This window comes from Rattus norvegicus, chromosome 8 (genome assembly GCF_036323735.1).
Source record: "Rattus norvegicus strain BN/NHsdMcwi chromosome 8, GRCr8, whole genome shotgun sequence".
NCBI lineage: Eukaryota > Metazoa > Chordata > Mammalia > Rodentia > Muridae > Rattus > Rattus norvegicus.
This window is the reverse complement of record NC_086026.1, coordinates 61,038,062-61,062,321: the sequence shown is the minus strand read 5'-3', so window position 1 is coordinate 61,062,321 and position 24,260 is coordinate 61,038,062. Positions and strand designations below refer to the sequence as shown.

Genomic DNA, 24,260 nt, shown 5'->3' with positions numbered 1-24,260 from the left:
CTGATAGAATTCTGTACTAAACCCGTCTGGACCTGGGCTCTTTTTGGTTGGGAGTCCTTTAATGACTACTTCTATTTCGTTAGGAGTTATGGGGTTGTTTAACTGGTTTATCTGTTCCTGATTTAACTTCGGTACCTGGTATCTGTCTAGGAAATTGTCCATTTCCTGCAGATTTTCAAGTTTTGTTGAATATAGGCTTTTATAGTAAGATCTGATGATTTTTTGAATTTCCTCTGAATCTGTAGTTATGTCTCCCTTTTCATTTCTGATTTTGTTAATTTGGACACACTCTCTGTGTCCTCTCGTTAGTCTGGCTAAGGGTTTATCTATCTTGTTGACTTTCTCAATGAACCAACTTTTGGTTCTGTTGATTCTCTCTATGGTCCTTTTTGTTTCTACTTGGTTGATTTCAGCTCTGAGTTTGATTATTTCCTGCCTTCTACTCCTCCTGGGCGTATTTGCTTCTTTTTGTTCTAGAGCTTTTAGGTGTGCTGTCAAGCTGCTGACATATGCTCTCTCCTGTTTCTTTCTGCAGGCACTCAGCGCTATGAATTTTCCCTTTAGCACAACTTTCATTGTGTCCCATAAGTTTGGGTATGTTGTACCTTCATTTTCATTAAATTCTAAAAAGTCTTTAATTTTTTTCTTTATTTCTTCCTTGACCAGGTTATCATTGAGTAGAGCATTGTTCAATTTCCACGTATATGTGGGCATTCTTCCCTTACTGTTATTGAAGACCAGTTTTAGGCCGTGATGGTCCGATAGCACGCATGGGATTATTTCTATCTTTCTGTACCTGTTGAGGCCCGTTTTTTGACCAATTATATGGTAAATTTTGGAGAAAGTACCATGAGGAGCTGAGAAGAAGGTATATCCTTTTGCTTTAGGATAGAATGTTCTATAAATATCCGTTAAGTCCATTTGGCTCATGACTTCTCTTAGTCTGTCTACGTCTCTGTTTAATTTCTGTTTCCATGATCTGTCCATTGATGAGAGTGGGGTGTTGAAATCTCCTACTATTATTGTGTGAGGTGCAATGTGTGTTTTAAGCTTTAGTAAGGTTTCTTTCACGTATGTAGGTGCCCTTGTATTTGGGGCATAGATATTTAGGATTGAGAGTTCATCTTGGTGGATTTTTCCTTTGATGAATATGAAGTGTCCTTCCTTATCTTTTTTGATGACTTTTAGTTGAAAATTGATTTTATCTGATATTAGAATGGCTACTCCAGCTTGCTTCTTCCGACCATTTGCTTGGAAAGTTGTTTTCCAGCCTTTCACTCTGAGGTAGTGTCTGTCTTTGTTTCTGAGGTGTGTTTCCTGTAGGCAGCAGAATGCAGGGTCCTCGTTGTGTATTCAGTTTGTTAATCTATGTCTTCTTTTGGTTCTTTTTTTTTTTTTTTTTTTCCGGAGCTGGGAACGAACCCAGGGCCTTGCGCTTCCTAGGCAAGCGCTCTACCACTGAGCTAAATCCCCAACCCCTAATCTATGTCTTCTTATTGGAGAGATGAGACCATTGATGTTGAGAGTTATTACGGAATAGTGATTATTGCTTCCTGGTATATTCATATTTAGATGTGAGATTATGTTTGTGTGCTTTTCTTCTTTGTTTTGTTGCCAAGACGATTAGTTTCTTGCTTTTTCTAAGGTGTAGCTTGCCTCCTTATGTTGGGCTTTACCATTTATTATCCTTTGTAGCGCTGGATTTGTAGAAAGATATTGTGTATATTTGGTTTTGTCATGGAATATCTTGCTTTCTCCATCTATGTTAATTGAGAGTTTTGCAGGATACAGTAACCTGAGCTGGCATTTGTGTTCTCTTAGGGTCTGTATGACATCTGTCCAGGATCTTCTGGCTTTCATAGACTGGTGTGATTTTGATAGGTCTGCCTTTATATGTCACTTGACCTTTTTCACTTATTGCTTTTAATATTCTTTATTTTGTGCATTTTGTGTTTTGACTATTATGTGACGGGAGGAGTTTCTTTTCTGGTCCAATCTATTTGGAGTTCTGTAGTTTTCTTGTATGCTTATGGGCATCTCTTTCTTTAGGTTAGGGAAGTTTTCTTCTATGATTTTGTTGAAGATATTTACTGGTCCTTTGAGCTGGGAGTCTTCACTCTCTTCTATACCTATTATCCTTAGGTTTGATCTTCTTATTGAGTCCTGGATTTCCTGTATGTTTTGGACCAGTAGCTTTTTTCATTTCCATTATCTTTGACAGTTGTGTCGACGATTTCTATGGAATCTTCTGCTCCTGAGATTCTCTCTTCTATATCTTGTATTCTGTTGGTGATGCTTGTATCTACGGCTCCTTGTCTCTTCCTTTGGTTTTCTATATCCAGGGTTGTTTCCCTGCGTTCTTTCTTTATTGCTTCTATTTCCATTTTTAACTCCTTCACCTGTTTGATTATGTTTTCCTGGAATTCTTTCAGGGATTTTTGTGATTCCTCCCTATAGGCTTCTACTTATTTATGTTTTCCTGCGTTTCTCTAAGGGAGTTCTTCATGTCTTTCTTGAAGTCCTCCATCATCATGATCAAATGTGATTTTAAATCTAGATCATGCTTTTCTGGTGTGTTTGGATATCCAGTGTTTGTTTTGGTGGGAGAATTGGGCTCCGATGATGCCATGTAGTCTTGGTTTCTGTTGCTTGGGTTCCTGCGCTTGCCTCTCGCCATCAGGTTTTCTCTGGTGTTACCTTGTTCTGCTATTTGTGATTGTGGCTAGACTGTCCTATAGGCCTGTGTGTCAGGAGTGCTATAGACCTGTTTTCCTGTTTTCTTTCAGCCAGTTATGGGAACAGAGTGTTCTGCTTTCGGGTGTGTAGTTTTTCCTGTCTACTTGTTTTCAGCTGTTTCTGTGGGCCTGTGTCCTGAGTCCACTAGGCAGGTCGCTTGGAGCAGAAATGTTGGTCTTACCTGTGGTCCCGTGGCTCAAGTTGCTCGTTGGGGGCTGCTTTTGAGCTCTCGGTGGGTGTAGCAAGCAGGAGGGTCTGCGCCACCTTTTGTTGGAGCTCCTGTGCACTGGGGTCCCAGATGGTGTTTGGTGTTTTCCTCTGGAGTCAGAGATGTGGCAGACTGTAGTCTCTTCTGTCTTCCCAGGCATGTCTGCCCCTCTGAAGGTTTAGCTCTCCCTCCCACGGCATTTGGGCACAGAGAACTGTTGACCGATTCTCTTCAGGTCCGGGAGGTGTGTGGACAATAGGGGGTCTGCCGTAAGAGTGCCGTTGTGATACTTTCAACATCACCCATGATATTTGATTTTGATATTTGTGTCCTTTGTGATTCCATATGAAGTTCAGGATACTTGTTTTGGAAGAATGTGATTAGAACTTTGACAGAGGCTATGTTGAGTCTAGTGACGTCTTTCAGGAAGAGTTTAGATACAGATTCTGTCAAGCTACAAATATGGCAAGTCTTCCTGTTGTCTAGGTTTGGACATCTGCGTCTTCGAGTTTCCATGTTAGTCTTTCACCTTGGTGGTTCATTTACCCCTAGGGTCTTAAGCTACTTTGATTGAAGCATTTTCCAGCATGTTTGTTACTGTTATATAGGAAAATGAATGGTTTTTATGTTGACTTTTTTAAAAGTTCTGGTGTAGCTCTTGGGCTATTTGATGTATGATGTGACTTCTCTTTATTAATATTTTCTTCATTTCTTTCTCTTACTGCAGTAGCTAAATGTCTTAAGTACCTAATGGAACAAGTAGAGAGTGGACCCCTTGTCTCACCCTAGATTTTAGAGGAAATATTTTATCTGCCCCAACTACTATGTTGGATTTAGCTTTCTTTTGAACACAATTTATTGTGTTTCCTTTGTTACTAGTTTCTGTAGATGCTTTATCATGAAGGAATGTTGAACTTTTGTCAAATGGCTTTTTCTGCATCTCTTAAGACAGAAATCACATGATTATATCTTAAAATGTCATATTACATTTGAGTACATTGGTTGAGCTTTGTGTTTAGAGACTAAGTGAACCTAGTTACGATGTATGTGATATTCTTGACATGTTCTTTATTTGATTTGCAAGTGTTTTGTTGAAAAAATGTTACATTAATGTTCACCGAGATTTACCTATATTTTCCTTATCTAGTTTTGTTATGATAGTAATATTGCTCTGTTGAATGAATTTGGTAGCATTTCCCCCTGTCAACGGCAGTTCAAGAAGTGTTGGTCTTAGCTCTGTCTTAAGTCTGCTAGTATCTAGTATTGAATCTGTCCAGTTTTGTGCGTTTCTTTGCAGAGTGATTATAGATGTTTAAACAGACAGACAGACAGACAGACACACACACATTTATTCAATTTTAGAGATATTTATGTGCTTTGCTGAAAAAATGTTAATTTACAGCTGTTGGAAGAAATAGTCCACAGATCTGTTAAATCCAACTGGTATAGTGTGGCTCTCTAGGCTTTTTTTTTCCCTTCTGAATTTTAGTTTGGAAGACCTATCTACCCACTATCACTGCATTATGACCTTAGGTATAATAATATCATACCTTGATATCATAATATCACCTTCTTGCCTTGTGGTGTTTTCTCTATAAAATTGAAAGCTGTAACACTGGGTGCAGAAATTCAGTCTTCTGAGTGAATTCTTATCCTTAAAGGATGTTAATTTTTCTTCTTAGTTTGGGTTTTATTGCTTTGAAGAAACACCATGACCACGGCAACTCTTATGAAGGAAAACATTTAACTAGTTCTGGCTTACATTTTTGGAAGTTCAGTCCAGTATCATCAGGACAGGAAGCATGGCAGCATGCAGACAGACATGTTGCTGGAGGAGCTAAGAGTTCTCCATCTTGATCCAAAGGCAACCAGGAGGAGGAGGGTATCTTCTATACTGCATGGAGTCTGAGCATAGGAACCCTCAAAGCCTGCCTCCACAGTGAAGTACTTCCTCCAACAAGGCCACACCTCCTAATAGTGTTACTCCCCCATGGACTAAATATATTCAAACCACCACAGAGTTGTTTCAGTTTGAAGTCAATCAGATTTGAGAATAGTTAGTTTTGGGTCTCCCATTTGCTTGGTCAGCTGATTTCCATGTTTTGACTCTCGCCTCCCCCTCATCCCCAATTAAGGTCTTTAATTCTTTAAGAGACAAGGTAGCGGTAGTGATTCCAGCCAGTCTGTACCCTTTAAAGGGTGAATTGAGACTCTTTTCATTTAATGTCATTATTGATTTGCTATTTCTATTTCCTGTTTTTATTGGTTTCATTTTTGTAGGGGTAGGTTTGGACTAGGGAATTACTGGTCTACTCTTTGAATGTGTATTCCTTCCTAGCTCTTCATTGCTCATTTAGTTCCCTCACAAAATATTACCTTTTTGTGTTCTGGTGGATGAAACCTCTGTGTATAGTTTCTTCTAAGTCTTTTCTTTTGTGCTGGCTTGAACTGAGTTGCCTTACCTTGTTCTTCTCTCGACATGGTTTTATTTCTCTATAACTAGATGCTTTTGCTGGTATGCCAATGGCTATTAGGTAAACCAATCCTTCTAGGGTTTGAAATACATCATTCCCACGCTTTTCCTGATTTTTTATCATTGAAAACATGTTCATGGTAAACATGAGTAGAGTGTTCTCCTTATGGCCCTAAACATTCTTTGCTTGGTAGTTTTGCCACGTTGACTATGGCTTACTGGGGAGTGGTTCTTTGGTTATGTCTAGATGGGATTCTAAAATGCCTATGTTTGACTGTCCATTTTCTGTCCAGGTTTGTGGAATTTTCTGCTATAATCTCTTTGAATAAATAAATAAAATAAACATAAACAGAATCTCCATTCTAAGGCCTGGCTACCAGGAGACTGCTCCTGGCTCAGTACACTTCTGTAGTCTGAGGCATGGTGGGTGTAGTGCCCCTCAGGTGACCTTAGGGTATCTGTGGAGAATCTCAGTTCAGACTTGTCATGATTGTCTTTGTCTCTGCAGCTCATTCTATTCTTTCTGGACACACTGCATTTACACAGCCCTGTGCACCTCCACAGACTGGGTGGTTTCCTTCAGGTTGCTCTTCTCACCTGGCCTATGTCTGGGAGCAGGTGGATACTGCTGACCTGGCTTGTAAACAGGTATAAGCAGTGTGCTATGGGCTTGGCTGGGTTTTTTGTTGTTATTGTGGGGAAAAAAAATCCCCTTAAGGCTGATCTCTTTTTTTCTTAACTTTTTCTAATAGACAAGACCTTTTTTTTTTCTTTCTAATTTTGTACACTAATCTATCCCATGGAGATGGTTTCCAGTTGATGATCTTACCTGAAGTCTTGACTGTTCGGACCTTCGTGGTTCTGTTTCTTAAGTTACCTAGGTAGGGCCTGCCTGTCCCACTTGATGTGTCATTCCAACAGGAATGGCCTCAGCATTCATATATTTTGATATCGTCCGCTCAGTCATTTCATTTTGGGGGTAAAGATATAAAGTATTTCCTTTACACTTGAAAATTCTAGGCAGCAGTAATCCAGTTCCCATGATCTGGTAGAGAAGGCATGAGTCTTTATGGTACCCATTTTCTTTTCTCTGAGTAACAGACTATTTCAGAAGGTTTTAGCTAATTTATTCTGTTCTTTTATACAAGAGACTGCAAAAGTTAATTTCTAAATTTAAGTTAATGTAATCTAAAACACAGAGAAAACAAGTAGTATTTAAATCTTACTGTCTACAAGCCTGAATTTTATATTGCTATGTGAGGTGCAAATCTAAATACTTCCAGTCTGATGAATGAAAATAATGAAAGACACTTAAGATGTCATCTAAAAAATGTTTGTGTCCTGATGTTATTATCTAATAGGGACACAGAGGACAGCATTCTAATCTAATAGTATTAACAGTATGTGTGTGTGTGTGTGTGGGGGGCGGTGTGGTAAATAGATTTTAAAACCAAAGTTTGCAAATTATACCTTAGAGTCTTCTTCCAATGCTACCAGAACAATTCACACTGCACAAAGATGAAGCTCAAGGTGTTTACTGTATCTAAAAAGGAAAAAAAGTAGTTATGCAACCTGAAGGCAGCTCAGAGATGGAGCAGTACTCAGGGCAAGCAGGCGGCAGAGGCCTTGGGGGAACTTCTTACTTTCATAGGAAACTTTGCTTTTGAGAAGACCTCATAACCAAAATGAAAGAAACTGAAGCAAATGCTTTACCCAAATTTATTATTCACAGTATAAAACTTACTGGGAGTAATTAAAAAAAGAAAAAACAGAAGAAGCTTGTTCTTGGGTTGACAAATTAAAACCTTTTGATTCAGTGTTATGACCTGCTAAGTGTAGGCTATTAAGAAGACAGTTATTAACATTAGATCGAGTCCTCATTAAAAGTAATTTATTTCTCCAAAATCTGGATAGAATTTAGTGTGTCTGTGTGTGTGTGTGTGTGTGTGTGTGTGTGTGTGTGTGTGTGTGTGTGTGTGCGTACGCGCACTATAGAAATACAATCAGTAACACTTGAGAAAGTGGATTTGTCCTTTCTACCTAGCTGGAGCCAATCTAGTTTTTCTAGGTTCTGGATCCCTTTGAAACAGTGGCTAAATTTATGCAGAGACCACTCGATAAACCTCAAGAAATCAAAGATATAGTAGTCATGAGAAACTGTCATACATCACAGGTTACCTCAAAGAACAGATATCTTGGTGTGTGTATAAAGTCAACTTGGTTCTTTCATCAGAATGGCCTAACTGTGAGAGAAAATCTCATACACACAACCAAAGTGAGCTGTTCTTTCGTTTGGTATGTGGACAAACTAGTCCACATTGCTCCAGGGGTTACACTGAATAGACACAATTTCTGACAAAAGGGGGACTGTTAGGTATAAAACATGACTTGTTTGGTAAACGAGATTTAAAAGTATAAAAAGGAAAAAGACAATTTCACTCCTTTTCCCCCTAGAAAAACTATGAGTAAAAACTTAAGGCCACAACTCATTGTGTATGAAATGGTCAACTCAAAGGGAGCTCAGGTTTGCTGAACAGAAGAATTCTCCGCAGTGTTTCTCTGTGGGACTGGTAACTGCAGGGTGGCATTTTATTTGACAGCATGGACTCCGTACGCGTCCATTTTCAGTGCTTTGAAAACCAAACAATTTTTAAAAGTTAGCAGCAGTTTCTGCAAGGTACAAAAATACACATTTGTTACATAACACGGTAATAAAATTTGTCAAGATATATTATACAAACTCATAGCATTTGAGATAAAGAATCAGTCTAATATATTATAGATTGATGGAGTCTAATAAAATGACATGTCTGTCTTCAAATCATACAATACTTTACAGCAATATTAACAGACTATTCACATTAGGTATCATGGGGGAGCATCTAAGGAACAGAGCCAGCAGGGCTGGTGGGGAACCTTACCAACTATTTTCTTCTATGCTTCAAACCGGTGGATGATTTTCTACTGGCCATTACGAAATGGGTAGGTGTGGGGTTAGAAAAAAGCCAGGACACTTCGTTGGTTCAGGAGACACATCTTACAGAGAGGCCATCTAAGCCATGAGATCTTCATTCACATCTTGCAGTTCTGACAGTAGTATGCTCTAAGGGGAAGAGTTTGACCTGCCAACTCTATACACTAATCCCCCAAAAGATCCATATGGATATGTAGGGCTCTCCATATGGAAGTGGTTGGTTGCATCTGGCTGGGATTGCCAAGTATCATAAAGGAGCTCACTGGACACAGTTTTAAGGTAATGATGATTAGGGCTGACAGGGCCATGCCCGAGAGGTAGGTGGCACTTCAATAACAATACTGAGACAAGTCCTTATCCTGTAACTGACAATGTGATGTTTAGGAGAAGGGAACGTCTACCACGAGTTTCCTGGGGACTGGTAGGAATAATAATTTGGGATAAGCTAGTTTTTGAGTGGATTTTTTTTTTTACAGGGATTCAAGAGATCACATAGAGTCTAGGAAACTTCTAATAGGTGAGTATCTCAAATGCGCATCTATCTTAGGGCGTATCCTTCCATTTCATTCTGGCTAGGGAAGGAGACATCCTGACGTAGCCTAGAAGGTGAAGAGGGAGGACAAAGGTTTATGATAAACTGCCAGGGTCTAAACTTTAGTATTTATAAACCACAAGTCATTTGGGAAAAGTGGAGAACTTCAAAAAAATCCAAAAGGCAGTGGCCACCAGAGACAGCAACTTCGTTGTGTGTCCCACTCAATAACCTCTTACAGGCTGCCAATCTCTAATCAATAACAATCTTGTGGGATGAAAGACTAATTAACAGCCGTCCCTTATCTCCTCCTGCCTGACTGTAATCTAACAGAGAGCAGGGCTGCAGTGAAATGTTTCCACAGAGATGACGTATTGATAAATACTGCCTGTGGAACAAAGAAGGGGGTGCTGTTGCGGGGAACTGCCACTTTTCAAAATGAGAGAAGTGTCACTTACAGAGAGGAGTTTCACAGGGTAACTGGCCACTAAGTCTAAGCCAGCGGCCATTTTCTGTGATAGCCTATATATTGTAGGACCCAGCTTCCTGATCTGGACGCATCTCTGCACAGCTTTGCTTACTGACACGGTGTCAGCACGACACAATCGCATGGATGTTGATACCAATACCGGCATCTCTTGTTTCTCTGAAGTCTTGCCTCTGAGATTAGTCAGCCAGAGGAAACTGACCTTGAGATTAATGTCTCCAATTCTCACGTGGCTGTTCTTCTGTGCTGCTAGAGCACGTGCTGTCAGCAGGTTCCTTTAAGTAGGGATAAGTTACATTCCCAGAACACAGGCTTGCTGCATAGGGACTGTGGGAAGGACACTGAAATGGGCAAACCCTTCCTTGTCTTTATATCTTCATTTCTGAAAGATATATGTGAACGCCTCAACCCTAACAGTAAAACACCACCACCACCACCAACAACAACCAACCAACCAACCGACCGAGCTGTACCGGCACTCCTGGCTCTTTGCCCGCTAGTTTCCTTCACTCTGCCTTTATCACCAGAGCTGGTCCCTAAAATGACCCAGTGAAGATGAGTGACGTGACTAAGAACAGCCACAGAAATGGCCACTGACTTGGCTTCAGGGACAGGCTTCACATGATTTCCTTAGTGAACCTACATGCTTTTCCGAGTGGTTCAGTGGCCCCTTTTCTTATTCCCTGGGCTTAACGATGTCTTCTCTCTGCCACTCCTCTCTATGTGTCACAGATGCTGCATTTAAGGTATTCTGATCCTCTCAAGACACCCCAACTCTCAGATGGCTGACACGAGGAGGCTTCTCCTACAGAGAACACTCCCTCTACCCTTCTGTCAGTATCTTAAAATCTCAGAAAAGGAACTCAACCCATGCTTTAATAGGAAAAGCCTTTCACAACTTTAAGATCATGAAACATCTCGACAGGGTTTTGCCATGTAACTGCATCAAAGAAACTGCCACGTTAGCAATGATTGTCCTTGTGCTACCTATCCCAGGTGCCTTACAGGCGGGGTTATCTCATTACTGTCTGTGTTTTTATTGGCCCAGTCCCTGTCCTTAAAGACTTCAGGTTGTTTTGATAGCAGATTCTTATTGTAGGCAGTGGTCTTTGGTTAATGTCTGTCCCCGTCATTGCAAACTGTCGCAGGTTCCACACCTGTGTTGGCTGCATCCTCTGAGGTCTCCAGACCTGAAGGGGCTCCTTCCCAAGGGTTATCACAAGGGTACTGCCCTCCACTCTCCTCTCCCTCGTGCAACTTCATACCAAGCGTGAGTCTGCTTCCTGCCAGGCAGAACGGGGAGCTGGCGTGTTGCTCTGAGTCCTGACAGGCATAAGAGCTGAGCCCACAGGCAGTTTGCCCAGCTCCTTCATCTACCCCTAGGTGTATGTCCTCCTGGCTCTCTTGTAGAGAGTCAGCCTCTGGGGTCCCAGCAGCACATGCAGGTAATTCCAGAGGTTCTTTTAAGGAACAGTCTTTTCTGTCCTCGGGTCTGGCTGCTTTTGTTTTCTTTTTGAGGGACCAGTTTTTTAAAGTGACCAAGCCGCTTCTCAACCATGTGCTGGGGTGAAGAGTTACAGAATGCATTTGTGGTAGCTGCTCTGTGGTACCCTTTCTTAAATAAGCTAGGTGGCTGCTGGCCTGCCCCGTGGAGGGACCCGGCATTCCAGAAACGAGGCTGGGACTGTCACAGTCTGAAGAAAGCTCTTCCTGTTTTCTCTGAGCCCGAAAAGTGCAATCTATTGGAGAGGAAGTTTCTGTGGGTGTAAACACCGAGTGTTCAGAGATCTGAGAGAAAGCACTGTCCTGGGAGCTTACCGAGGAACCTGACGGGGATGTGCCGGGGGAAGATAAACTGGAATAGCTAGCCCTTGGGCAAAGGTTTAGTCTTGGGGGCAAAACCTTCTCAGTACTTTGGTTTGTGCTGCTGCTGCTCTTGCCCACCTCAATCCCCATGACCAAACTCTGATTAATGAGCTTTTGCCCCTCCATTTGCAAAGACTTATGCCTTTTGAGATAATCCTCTTCGCCATGCAAGAGGCCAGCCTCACAGCTGGTTTTACTTTGCTTCTTTGAGTAGACCCCCCTGAGATAGGACAGCTTGTAGTTCTGGTCATCGATGCTGGGTTCGGAACAGCGCCGATGCGCCCGTGAGCTCTTCTGGGCATCTGCTATGTGTGGTGGGGAGAACCTGCATGCATCTGCTTCAAAGGGCTGCTCCCAGGAATGGTCCTGGGAGGACATGTAAGATGCCACAGAAATGGCCACTGGCTTGGACTTAGTGAAAGGTGTCTCTTGAATTCCTTCATGACCAGACAAGCTTTTCTTCTTAATGTTTTCATTAGCAGTGTTCCTCTTGCTGACGTCAGTGCCCGTCACTGAGCTCTGTTTAAAACACCTCTGATCCCCTTTCTTCTGAGGCTGGGTCTGCTTCAGGTAATCCTCATCCTTTCTAGAGAGCACGGCATCACAGCTGGACTTGCGTAACTTCTTCTGGTAAAACTCCCGGAGATAGGAAAGCTTTGCGTCTAGATAGTCAATGCTGGGCTCTGAGGAGCGCCGGTGCCGCCGAAAGACTTTCCGGGCATCTGAGGCAGTTGCAGGCAGGCAGCTGGGTGTACCGGGGCCATCGGGGGCCCTAGTATGCTCCCCCAGTGAAACCTTCCTGTAGGCTACGAAAACACTCACCGGCTTGGTCTCCAGGGGTTGTTTCGTTCGAATGTGCTCCTCTTTAGACTGATCTAAGTCAAAGTTGCTCAGGGTTAAAAGGCCTTCCGCTTCGGGCGGTTCAAGGTCATAGTCACTGAGGGTTAAGACTGAGTCCATGCTCCTGCTACCCTGGCCGAGCCGTTTGACCAGGTCGCTGCACGGGGCATCGGCATCCTCATTGAGCTCGTTTTCTAAGCTGTCATAGGAGGAGTCGTTCAACTGGAAGCAAGACGTATCTGTGGGCAGAGATTAAACCACAGTTAACATTCATTCCTACAGATCCAGCCCGTGCTGCCTTAAAGGCAAGCCAGGCTGTTTCTCTGCCATTTTCATGTCTAGAGTTCAAGCTCCTACCCCCAAGGAGAGAAGCTTTAAAAGAACTTATGTGTGGAGGGAGTTGGAGACCCAGGTAGGCCAATGCATGCGGAAGGAGGCCAGAGGACAATTTGCTGAAAGTCTACCACGTTGGTCCCCAGCAACAGGGAATTAAACTCAGGTTGCCGTGCCTGATTGTGGTGGGCTTTAGCGCCTTCCCCAACAAGCCACCTCGTTTGCCTAAGTCTTTTTACCCTCCCAGATGTTAGTGCCCAAGACGGAAATCTCCTAGATTCATCCCAATTTCTAGTGAAGTGACTTTTTAAGGTAAGGGTTTCTCGAAGCAATGGATACGTCATAAAATGAAGAGAGGATGAAAATGAAAGGAGCTAGCATCAAGCTGACCTGGCTTTGGAGTAAGAGTCTGTTTTCTAGCATGGGTGTGCTGCATACATCTTATACAAGCTACACGCCAGTCTCCTTAAAACCTCTCATAAAGCCCTTTAAAATTAGGCCGTTGCTTTGTTTGATTATCATTATTGTAAAGATTAAATGCTATGTTTCATAGATGAAATATTGATGCATGCTGGACTGAAGCCAGCAGAGTAGTAATTGGAAGTAAGGAAGTTATACTATGCAGGTTGTCTGTCTATGAATTTAGAACCCTCCCTCCCCAGCCCCCAGCTCAAAGATGCTAGTTGTTTCAAACTGGGTCGTAACCTACTAGAATTCTGAGGTCTTAGAGTCCACTAGGAGTTGGGGAGATAAGAAGCCTCCCAAACCAGGATTTCTTCTACTTCCTCTAGACTTTTGATTCCAGTTTCAACAACAGTGGCTCTAATACAGAGTTTCTGTTTGTTTAAAACAAGGGTTCAACTCTTCAGTGTACAACTCATAGGCTGAGGCCTAATCCCACACACATATTAACCCCCTCAGCAGGCCTTCTGAGGAGGAAGGAAAGCCCTGGGCCCCACTGACCCAGGTCAGAGGCTCGGGACAACCGGCCTCGTCATCTCCACAGACAAATACCTAGTTCTTCACAGTACCTGGGGTGTGTTCTCTGTCGCTTCTCTCAGAAAGCTCCCCCAAGAGAGAAGTGATTTCTTCTCCAAATATCCTACAGCAATTTTCAATCAGAAATTGTATAAGGAGAGAAACCTGTGTCGAATGGAGAGGATTCAAGCGTTATTATCCACAAAAGCTGTTGTTCATTTACGCTGTACTACACATCCTCATCTTAACCACAAAACGGAAAATGGGGAAAACATTCGGAGGCATACAGAAGCCCCGCCGCCAACTGCTAATACTATAGACTGTATACAGAGCTGAGTCTGGGCCAGCAGAGGACACTTATCTGTGGCACTGGTGTAACACTAATGCTTTACATCACTGGCTCTGCCTTTTAGACCAGGGCAATGCCAAGCATTCTCCATGGGGTGTTTTGGGTGAAGAAACATAACTTTGTTATTCAAGTTGATCACATATCAATAATAAGGGCGTGCACACAAGGATTTCTCGTGTAAAGGGCAGGCTGCTGTAATTTTGGAAGAAGGCTCCTCTGGGGAGTCCAGAAGGAAAGGGGAGGGATAGGAAGACAGCAAGGAAACCTGGACAATCGCTGACTACTCTTAACATGGCCCAAAGGTGCATATGAGGAGAGGTGTGTTTATGTCGGCTCTGTGCTGCCACAGAGATGGCTGAGAACTGACCAAAGGTCTCTGCCTCAGCAGCTGAGAGATGGTGTGAATGAAAGGAACCTGGTGCCTCAGACCCCTGATCAACAGGCGGGCACAGGGATGGGACCTCAGTCTCTACTGTATCACTGGGAAAGGAATCACTGTAAGGGACTTCTCTCAGGATTGTGTATCTGGGAAATGTTGGCGCTGAGAATTGAACGCAGGCTTGTCTTAACTCAAAAGTCTTTTTTTTTTTAATCGAAGTAACAACTGATCCCCCCCCCCCATTTGGTATCAATTTGCCATAATCTATACGAGGACAGAATGGTCAATAACCCCCCATAGGAAAGTCTACATTAGCCATTTAAGAACACCATGAATTTCAAATGTATCAAAATGGGGAGTGAGGGCTCGGGAACATAAGAATGAAGAAATGTCATTACCTTTTTTGTAAATTCATTTTCTAGCTCTGGACTGGAGGAAGCAGGAGGCCAAAGAATGCTTGGAGCGATACACACTGCTAAGTTAAATGCAGTCATCTGATTAGATAAGGAATGTTGTTCAATGTTGTGTAATACCCCAAACAGATACCTTAGGAAAACAACATTGGCTCTGGGAAGCTGATCTAATAGCCTAAAGACAGAAAAATGCAGGACGTTTTATTAAGAAACTTGTAAAGACAGGCACCCCTCACTCCACCTGCATGGGAAACCATGCAAACCGAACAGGCAAACCAGGAGCACAGTGCAGAAGTACAAGAGTTGGCGGGCAGAGCAAGGGGCACAACACAGAAGCACTGGCAGTTGTTTTCTCTTGTCATCTTCACATCTCAACGACAATGTAGAAGACTGTATGAAGCACGTTGCCTGCTATTACCTCCAAGGAAAGCAGTTCAATATATATTTTTTTAACTCAGGCAACTCCTGCAACATTTTGTAATAATCCCAAGCAAACCCACAAAAGGCATCCTCAAAAGATTAAAGTATGCCTTTATTTTGAGCAGTAAGGTGGGAGTGCTCCTTCTTGGTGAGAACCCAGGTCTTAGTCACGGAGACTTCCAGGTTTGGTCTGGGAGCCAGGCTCTCTTCCCACCCAGGTTCCAAAGGCAGCTGTGCCCCAGATCTGTCTCCTCTGGCACCCAGTCTCATGTGCCAGTCAGACTTGAATTATATTCTCCTTGTGTTTCCCACTGTTCTCACTTTATGTAAGTGATAAAGTTTTAAATGATTACTCACCAAAAATCACTTTTACTATCACCCATAACACACACACACACACACACACACACACACACACACACACACACACTCTCCCCCCCCGCCCCCGTGTGTGTGACTTTTCCTACAAGAACCTACAACTTTAGGAAACAGGTACTCTGACACCTGTTGCCCAAACAGCAGAAATCTTTCTTCAGTACAGTGGGCTGCTGACAGTGACTCCAGATCAAAGACCCTGAAATCAACCAAAAGATGACTTGGGTGTTTCCCATAGGAAATAAAGCATCTAGCACATGCTTCCCAGGTCACCCGATTCTGTAAGGGTGCCAAGCCTTTGGGCTGCTTCTATACTGAGCAACTGACAGCAGGGCATCCAGTACTTGCTTACGGGACTAAATTCTGTCTGAGAGAAGGACAGTTGACTGACTGGACTGGTCAGCATCCTCGGCCTACAAGAAGAGCTGATACGCAAATTAAATAAACAAAAGCTTTTTATTAAGTGTCATAAGCTTTTTATTAAGTGTCATAATTTCACATTAAAACCAGACAAGTGATATTTGGGATCCAAGATTTTCATAAACCAGAATATTTCATTTTTATAATGCGCACTAACGCACACTACAAATTCTCTTACAATGTGGGAAATAATTCAGGAACACGAGGTGATGAATTCTATGTGGAATTTCATTGGACGGCTTTAAATACTGTAGGCTCTGTGGTGGTGTTTTTTGTCTTACCCTGTAGACAAGGCTGGCAGTAATGCTCCTGCATCAGTCTCCTGGGTGCTGGGATTACAGGTGTGAGCCACCACACTTGGATGGGACATTACATTCTTTATTATGAGCCTGAGACTCTGTAAATCTCCTTTCCCCACAAGGAGTTAACTGCCTCCCTATGGTACCCTCATCACACTCAACAAATCCTTTTGTAGCAATGGCTTTCTACTGTTATACGCCTCTACTTTACACATCTTCTCTACCAGGCTTCCTGGAGCCAAGGGGATGGGTCATGTTCTCGGCATGGCTCCAGTCACCAATTGAGTCAGAGACACATCTAGTTGTAGATGCTTCTCCTACAGGAAGACCCAGCATCCAATGGGCTAATGAGTTTCGGCTCCTATCAGATACAGATGAATAGAGGTAGAGATATATAATGTAATTATTTCATGTTAAAATAAGATTATGGAGAAAGGTGTGCCTCAGTGGCAAAGTGCTTGCCTGACACCCACGAGGCCCCAGGTTTGATCGCCAGTCCTGAGGAAGAGGATACGGAAATGCAGAACAACTTTAGGGGCTGTTGCTGGCGAGGCTGGCGGCCTGAGTTTGATCCCTAGAACTGCATGGTGGAAGGAGAGAAGTGACTTCCGTAAGCTGTGAACACACACACACACACACACACACACACACACACACAGAGTAATTTTTAAAATCAGAAACAATTGATATTTGAAGAGAAAGGCTTAAGCAAGTACTTTAACGTGTATTTCATACTGAAGTCATTACCTTTGAATTGTATTTATTTTTTCTTCATCATTTCCTTGATCCATTACACAGACCCAGTGATCATACAGATCTGATGAAAATATACTTTCTGGGATATTTCTCAGAAAATCCTAGATGAAGGAAAAAACCCCAATATTTGATTCATTCTTATGCACATTATTTGTTAAAAAAAATAAAAGCGCCCCGCCAACTCTCCACTGAATCGTGTGAATCCAGGAAGCCTGCGAGTTGACATTTTCTTTAAGGACCGACAAGGATGATCAATTCTGGCCTGCTGTTGAAAAAAAACGACAAAAGGCACCCTATTCTGCTGAAGCTTTTGGCCTGTAGACGTTTTGGCAAGCTAACATGATGGGACCTGGCCGTCTGCCACCTCAAACCCTTCCTTCCTCCTTTCTTTGAAATAGCAAGTTCACGGAAATGCACCAAGTTATCTGTGAGGTTTGTAACGTGGCAATCATTCATGCCACCCCTCTGTGTGTAACTCACAAGTGCTAGGCACTGCTGGGCGTATGTGGGATGTAGACATGAGTCAAGCAAGTAGCTATGACCTTAGAACATTATTTTCCAGTGTTGGTGCACAACGGCATCAAGGTACTTGGTTGTTGTATCCCCAGGAAAGTAAGGTGCTTATGTATGCAAGGGAAGAAAGCTCGCAATAGCTAGGTTCTGGGAGCTAGTTAGGGCTAGCATCGTGTGCCTCATGTTGTAGTGAGTGCACATATGCATGTCCTGTTATCTTTTCTGCTAAGAGCACAAGCAAAGATGGGTATACGAAACCAAGCTATGACACGCACAGGATAGAATCACAGGTCATTGCTGTTTTGCAGTCTTTGTTTGCAAAAAAAAAAAAAGTTTTAAAGATAAACTGAATTTGGTCTTCATTTTAAGGGGTGAGGGGACTGGTTCTTGGACACTGATCTGTGTCCCTTTTGGATCAGCACTGACCAGGCCAAGTTCGAAGTCTGCTCCCCACCCAGTCAGTATTAGACAGGGAGAACTCAGGTGAGGGAGATGGCGGGCTACCTTCCCAGGTACCTGTTTATGCCACAGAGACAGGCGGGGGTCTGAGATTAGGCATTTTTAAAGTTGCGATCACTCTCTCTGCAGCTTATAAAAGCCACTGTGCAACCTGGTGCTCCCTTATCACAGAAGCTGTGGTAACGTACTAAGGTGAGAACAATTAGCTAGCTAGTTGTGTGGAATTCTTCCTTCTTATGGGTTCACTGGGGCAGGGACAGGCCCTTGCCTCCCTGGCATAGATGGCAATGTAAAGTGTAGGTCGGCACAGTCAAGGCCATTACTGAACTGTTACAAAGTGTCACATGGACGGTTAATAGAGGGAGGTCTGTCAACCATAACCAGATGTTAAAATAATTAAAAACCCCTGTAGCTGTGCCGCCTACTTATTTTTTCTTCATTTTTTGGGGGGTAGAAAAGGCTGGCTGCTTCGGTCTTCCTGTTTTTATTATTCGATCATAAATGCACCTAGACACTTGTGACTCAGATATACTCTCACGAAAGCCACCTCTGGTGTTCTACTTCCGGATCAGCACCACTTTAACAGGCAGAGAGTTACCAGGGGTGAAATCTCTTATTTTAAAAGCGGGTCAGTGAGAACTTGTGGCAGTACATGCTTACACAGCAGGGACCACAGGTTATGAAATGTGACCGCCCGAGCTTGTGGTGGTGGTGGTGGTAGGGGGCGGAGGGGTGGCATTCTGGATAACAATGACTTGCAGTGCTCAGTGAAATCCTTCCCTTTGACACCAGAGCCCAAGCTGACAGGACTTTCTGGGTCCTGTGGGACGAACCTCTGGACTGATGAGCTTCCCTTGAAGGAGGAAGAGAGAGGATCCTACTGCACTGAGCAATTTCTGTCCAGTCACAGTTTGGAGCGCTAAAGTTGTATCGAGGCAAAACTAGTTGAGTTTAAAGAAAAAATGATTTCAGACTCTTTTCTAAAGAAAGATATGCACACACACACACACACACACACACACAAGAAGAAAGGAAATGAAGGCTCAAGCTTTATCTTATCTCTAAAAGCAAACGAAATAGCTGGGAATAAAAAAAGTACAATTACACAGTGAAAAGACTTCAGTTATACGGAACCCACTTAGCCAGACTCTTCAATCATCTGGGTGCTCTTTTCCTTTTGCACAGACTGGAGCATGACTCAATTAAGACTGTGCTTCTCAATAGTTTAGGGGAGAATTTTAAAAAGTGTGGTACCGTGAAGTAGAAAGCAAGGGAAATGTTTCTACAGCACGGGCTGTGTCTGCTAAATTAAGGAGAGTGAGAGTCTCTATGAGACCTTTCTGTGAGATGAGGCCAAGCTGATGGTACCTGCTTCTACTTTGACACAGCCACCTGGTTATCACCATGTGCGTGTATGGTATATCCTGTCCGACAGATCGGATGGCCCTGGCTCATTCTTGGGAGTGGTATTGGTCCCTGCCAAAGCCCATAGCAGAGTTTAGACACAGCCCCTCAGCAAACACATGAGTTCTTACAAGTTGTAGTGTCAACTCTATCTGCAGCAGGCCAGTCTCTGGGGCAGGGGAAGACAAGCCCTTCCCACCATAGTCTCCTTTGCTCTGGGTCCTTCGATGAGACTGGAGCCTCTTCTACCCTGGCTCAGTGCATCACAAACCCTTAGGGAAATGGAAGACTGGGGCGAGACTGTCACTATGGACAGAAGCTCTGCTCACAGCTCGTGTCCTGTTCTTTTTCCAAAATCACAGGACATGTCTAAGAATGCAGCAAAGGGAAGATGTCAGAACTTTCTAACTGTGGTAGAAGGCCCAGCCTTCCCTGCTCTCCGTCTGGAACAGAGTGCATGAGCAGTCACAGGTAACGGGTAGGATTAGGTGGCCATCAGCGACTTAAGCACAAAACTCTTGTTCAGGTTTGAAGACGTTTTCATGAGGAAAGGAGGATGTTTGCTGTGGTAAAACGGCCTCCGCGTGTTCTGATACACAACTTTGCTTCTGCGTCTGAGGTGGCGATGAGCTGACTACTGTACCACATTAGTGGTGTAGACGTCAACATCCAAGGTTGCTTTGTGAAATGTTTGTTTTTTGCTTTAAAAAGTGTCGATTCTAAATCTACCATGGTTCTTTGCACAGAGAAATAGAGGGGTGGATTTTGAGCCTGGAGCTAAAGGGCGGGGGTCCACAGTGGGTAAGCATTCCTTACCTTCAACACGGATGCTATCACAAAGATGGATTCACAGTCGAGGTGGACTTCAATTCCAGAATTCAGTTTCTCCTTTAGCTCTCGGCAAGACTTCATGTTGGCCGACTGCCTGAAGATGCCCTTCGTGAGGGGGCCTTTTTGGTTAAGAAAGGAGAGCATGTCCTGGGAGGAAGCAAAGGAAACAGACTCAAGCGGTACTTTACACACACCGCACAGGGGCGGGGCTTGCCTTCCCGGGCTGCCAGAAGGCCAGGGTGTACGCGCTGAAGGGCTGGAGCCGGATGAACGGCGAGAAGGACTTGAGTGACAGTTTTAGAACACAGAGTGGTTATCAGAGGCCACGGAGGCTAGGACCTGGTCCAAGAAAAAGTATACTCCTAAGATTTATCGTATGCTGAGTATAGTTAATAGAAGTGTCATCTTAAAAACAAATCAGAATAGAGTTTAAGTGTTCTTCAATCTTGTTTTCTATTTGTATGTCCTCTGCGTCCAGTACAGAAGACAATGGTGTCTGGAGACGAGCAATCCTTAAGATCTGGAAGCCAGTTATGCCCGATTTCCTGTGCAATTGGAATTAGGGTCTGCCGTTTTACTTCTAAATTCATAAAGTGAGAGTGATGATAAGTACCCATGAACGTCACTGTGGAGGCTGAACAAGACGACCAAGTATCTGCCACAGTGCCTGGCATCAATGGATATACAAGAGAGTGAGGCCTCAGAGTGCAGTGGGGCAGACTGGACAGGGAACAAGTCCTGCCTAGCCGGGGCTATTTTACCCATCAGTTGGTGACAGTATGAGCTCAGCAGCTGTTGTAGGTCCTATCCTGTGTACAAACAAGGAAACACCAAAGAATATATACTGATGCTTGAATATGTGAGATAAAAATAAGCCAGCTTTTTTTTTTTATAATATATATGGGAGAGTTGCCAGATTCTCTATTTCTCTATCTCCCCCTTTCCTTCTCTCTCTTTCTCCCCATCTCTCCCCACCTCTCTTTCTTACTTTGAGTGTGTGTGTGTGTGTGTGTGTGTGTGTGTGTGTGTGTACCAGGGATCAGGGACTGGATGAGACTTTGGGAAACATGGCAGCAGGTAGAATGTATACAGATTTTTAAATGAGTCAAAGAAATCTTGTTGCGAAACCATGGAAAAGTAGCATCTTCTAATAGCACTAGGAAACTATCATTTACTCCCAGGATTTACAGAATGAGGGTTTTTGAAGACAGATAAATCACTTTACATATCCCACAAAAGGTCTAAATACACTCATATTCTATCATGGTCTCTCGACACCATGTCTCAATCACTCCATTTTTTTTTTTTTTATAGAATGATATTTGGAGTCATGTTATAGGATCAATTCACTCATAACTTCATGTATGCTGTGATCTGATATCTTTTTTTTAATCTTTATTAACTTGAGTATTTCTTATTTACATTTCAATTGTAATTCCCCTTCCCGGTTTCGGGGCCAACATCCCCCAAATCCTCCCCCTCCCCTTCTAGATGGGTGTTCCCCTCCCCATCCTCCCCCCATTACCGCCCTCCCCCCAACAATCACATTCACTGGGGGTTCAGTCTCGGCAGGACCAAGGGCTTCCCCTTCCACTGATGCTCTTACTAGGCTATTCATTAATAAGCCAGCTTTTAAAGGCTTAAAATGCAATTAGAACAGCCAAATTGAAGACTGTCTGATGTCATAGCACGCTCACTTGTTTGAGTGGGTTTCTGTCGCTTTCTTAGAACAAGTCGACTGGATTTTCTCTCCTTAATACATTTCCCGGAAGATTCTGCAATGATGAAATCTGACTTTTAGGTTTTGAAGTAAGGACAGAGGTCCATAGCTAAAGCCAGGGGCTGTTTATACTCTTTATGCAGGGGACAGATTTACCCTAAAGCACGTTCCCTTCACGGATGGCCTTTCCCATTGGTTTTACAGACCCAAATGACACTCACCAAGATGGGCTTTGGCAGATTGTCGTTCTCGCAAATATCTGGTAAAGAAACTCCAAAGAGCTGCCCTGGCATAGGGGATGTTGGTGACACGGGCAGATTGTCCAGGTGTGTGCTAGAGCCCCGCCAGAAAGCCCAGTTGATGATGGAGCGCCTCCTCTTATATGTCTTATGGCTGGAATCTGAGAAGTGAGAGCAGGAGGGAGACGTGTGATTTGTTCAGTCTTATTTCCAGAGTTTCTGGTTTGTGGTTTATTTATTACAACATCTCAGAGAAGTGCGGATGGAGCTCCCTTGTTGCTGACAATGCTAGCTATGAAAGTCTACTATAAATATTTGGCAAGTTAAGGCAGAATCTGGTGTTTGGTTTCTGCTACCCCTTTCTGGGGTAAGTCAGAGCACTGTTTGCTGGCTTGAGTCTTGGCACTCAGATTTAAAACACAGGGAAGAGATTACATTTCCTAGGCTGGGGGTGGTGCTTAAGCAGAGGGCACCTGTCTGCCTCACACAAGGCCCCGTTCCTGCACTAACACTGAACACCAAAACAAGCACTCTTTTCTCATTGAACTGTAACAACCTGAAGCAGACAGTACTTCACGTCAATACACGCTGTGAATTTAGAAGACGAACAGGCATGTAAAAGAAAACTGGAAGAGTGAATTAGGTAACCATTAAAAAGTGTGTGAAAGGGGGTTGGGGATTTAGCTCAGTGGTAGAGCGCTTGCCTAGCAAGCGCAAGGCCCTGGGTTTGGTCCTCAGCTGGGGGGGTGAGTGAAAAAGAGGGGGAGAGACTGGGGGAGGGGAGAACATGATAGAGGAGAAATGAGGGAGAAGGAAGAGGGGCTCCTTTTGTTCTTCTAGAAACAAAGAATGCTTTGGATTCTGATGTCTCATCCAACGGAGAACAGAGACAGGAAGCTGATGTCTTACTTTTTGTTCCCCTTCTCAGTAACTGAACTCCTCAATGTATCTTTTTTTCAATATGCAATTCCAAAAGGTGTGTTTAAGGCAGCGTGGTGCAGACTAGTGAGACCCACCCGGGCCCAGGGTGGTGGTGTAGCAATATCTGGAAAGAGACCTTTTCGGATAGGCTGGAAGACCTGGGAACTAAGACACAGGCAGCCACAGCCGGTGAAAGGTAAAGGGGGATACCAGACAGGAGAAAAGAAGGTTGTGGAAGCCACCGTGTCACTGGCAAAATATGCCCACATCTCTGGCTAATACCTTAAAGCAAGTACTTGTGATGCAGATTCAAAACCACTTGATAAAGGTTCAGCAGAGCTGAGCTTTGGAACGCTTTAACAATTGCCCATCTTTAGGGAGAACACGGGGGACTGGGCATTAAACACCACCATCCAGCATCTCAACTCAGCCATCATCATGTTCTGTGACCAACACTTGACAGGAGATAAGATAATCCAAGGAGGACATGGTCGGCAGTACCCAATGCCAGTTTCAAAGAATCCCTTGTATAGATCGCTTGGTTATAAAGTAACTCAACATGTTCTTTCCTCAGAATAATCTACGTAAGCCAAACTGTGGGATGGTGAATGAATGAGTAAAGCCTTACTATCCTGACCATGAACCACGGCTCATTGTTATCTTCCTGATGCTCCTGTGAGGCATCCTGTGATGCACAGGAGGCATGGAGTCCTCTTAACGGTGGAGTCAGGAGCCTACTTAAACTTCTGGTCCCTGCGTCCATCAAAACTTCCCATTTCCTTCATTTTAGATAGAAAGAGGTGTTATCTGTCAAGAGGCCTCATTGAAAGGATTACTAGGCTAATTTTGAAACAGTTTTGACCCAGGGGCATGGGTGTGGGCTCCCTATTAAAGCCATCACGATACCAGGCTCTCCTGGCAGAGGGCATCTATTTGTACCCGCTCTCCCTGGGCTCGGCAGCTGTCGGTCAGTGTGCAGCAGCTGTGAAAGATGATCAACGTTCTGCTCAAATACAGCACTTCCTCCTGCTATGATCCAACTTCCGTTCCGAACAGAATGGAGCAAAAGGGAGTCAGTCAGTCCTTAAAACCAGGAAGGAATTTGCCCACCGAGCCATGCATATAGCTGTAGAGAATAAATGCCAATTTTTCTGTCTGCTTTGTCCATTTTAGCATTTTTTTAAACAAAACTGTTATATTTGGTTTTAGCTTTCACACATGTAAGAATGTTCTATCACCAAGTTCCATACCCAGCTATCCTAGGAGGATAAAGTCAAAATTGAGTCATGTACCCAAATATTTTTAGTGACAGTCATCCTGTTTGTTATGCATAAA

The 24,260-nt window shown here is 43.5% G+C and overlaps 1 protein-coding gene across 5 annotated transcripts in view; it reads right to left on the bottom strand.

Annotated features, from left to right (window-relative positions):
- Positions 1-7,122: 7,122 nt before the first annotated feature.
- The window catches only part of Arhgap20 (Rho GTPase activating protein 20), an 84,720-nt gene continuing 67,582 nt past the window's right edge, over positions 7,123-24,260 (bottom strand). The window contains exons 10-15 of one of the 5 annotated variants that reach the window (XM_063265878.1): positions 21,987-22,165; positions 20,031-20,192; positions 16,830-16,939; positions 14,554-14,743; positions 13,481-13,592; positions 7,123-12,355 (exon numbers count right to left, since the gene is read on the bottom strand). In XM_063265878.1, coding sequence (XP_063121948.1) covers positions 10,524-12,355; positions 13,481-13,592; positions 14,554-14,743; positions 16,830-16,939; positions 20,031-20,192; positions 21,987-22,165 — 2,585 coding nt within the window. In that variant the 3' untranslated portion in view covers positions 7,123-10,523. Of the gene's footprint in view, positions 12,356-13,480; positions 13,593-14,553; positions 14,744-15,816; positions 16,663-16,829; positions 16,940-20,030; positions 20,193-21,986; positions 22,166-24,260 lie in introns of those variants that run through there. The other 4 variants (NM_213629.2, XR_010054006.1, XR_010054007.1 and 1 more) reach the window with 4 other exon arrangements.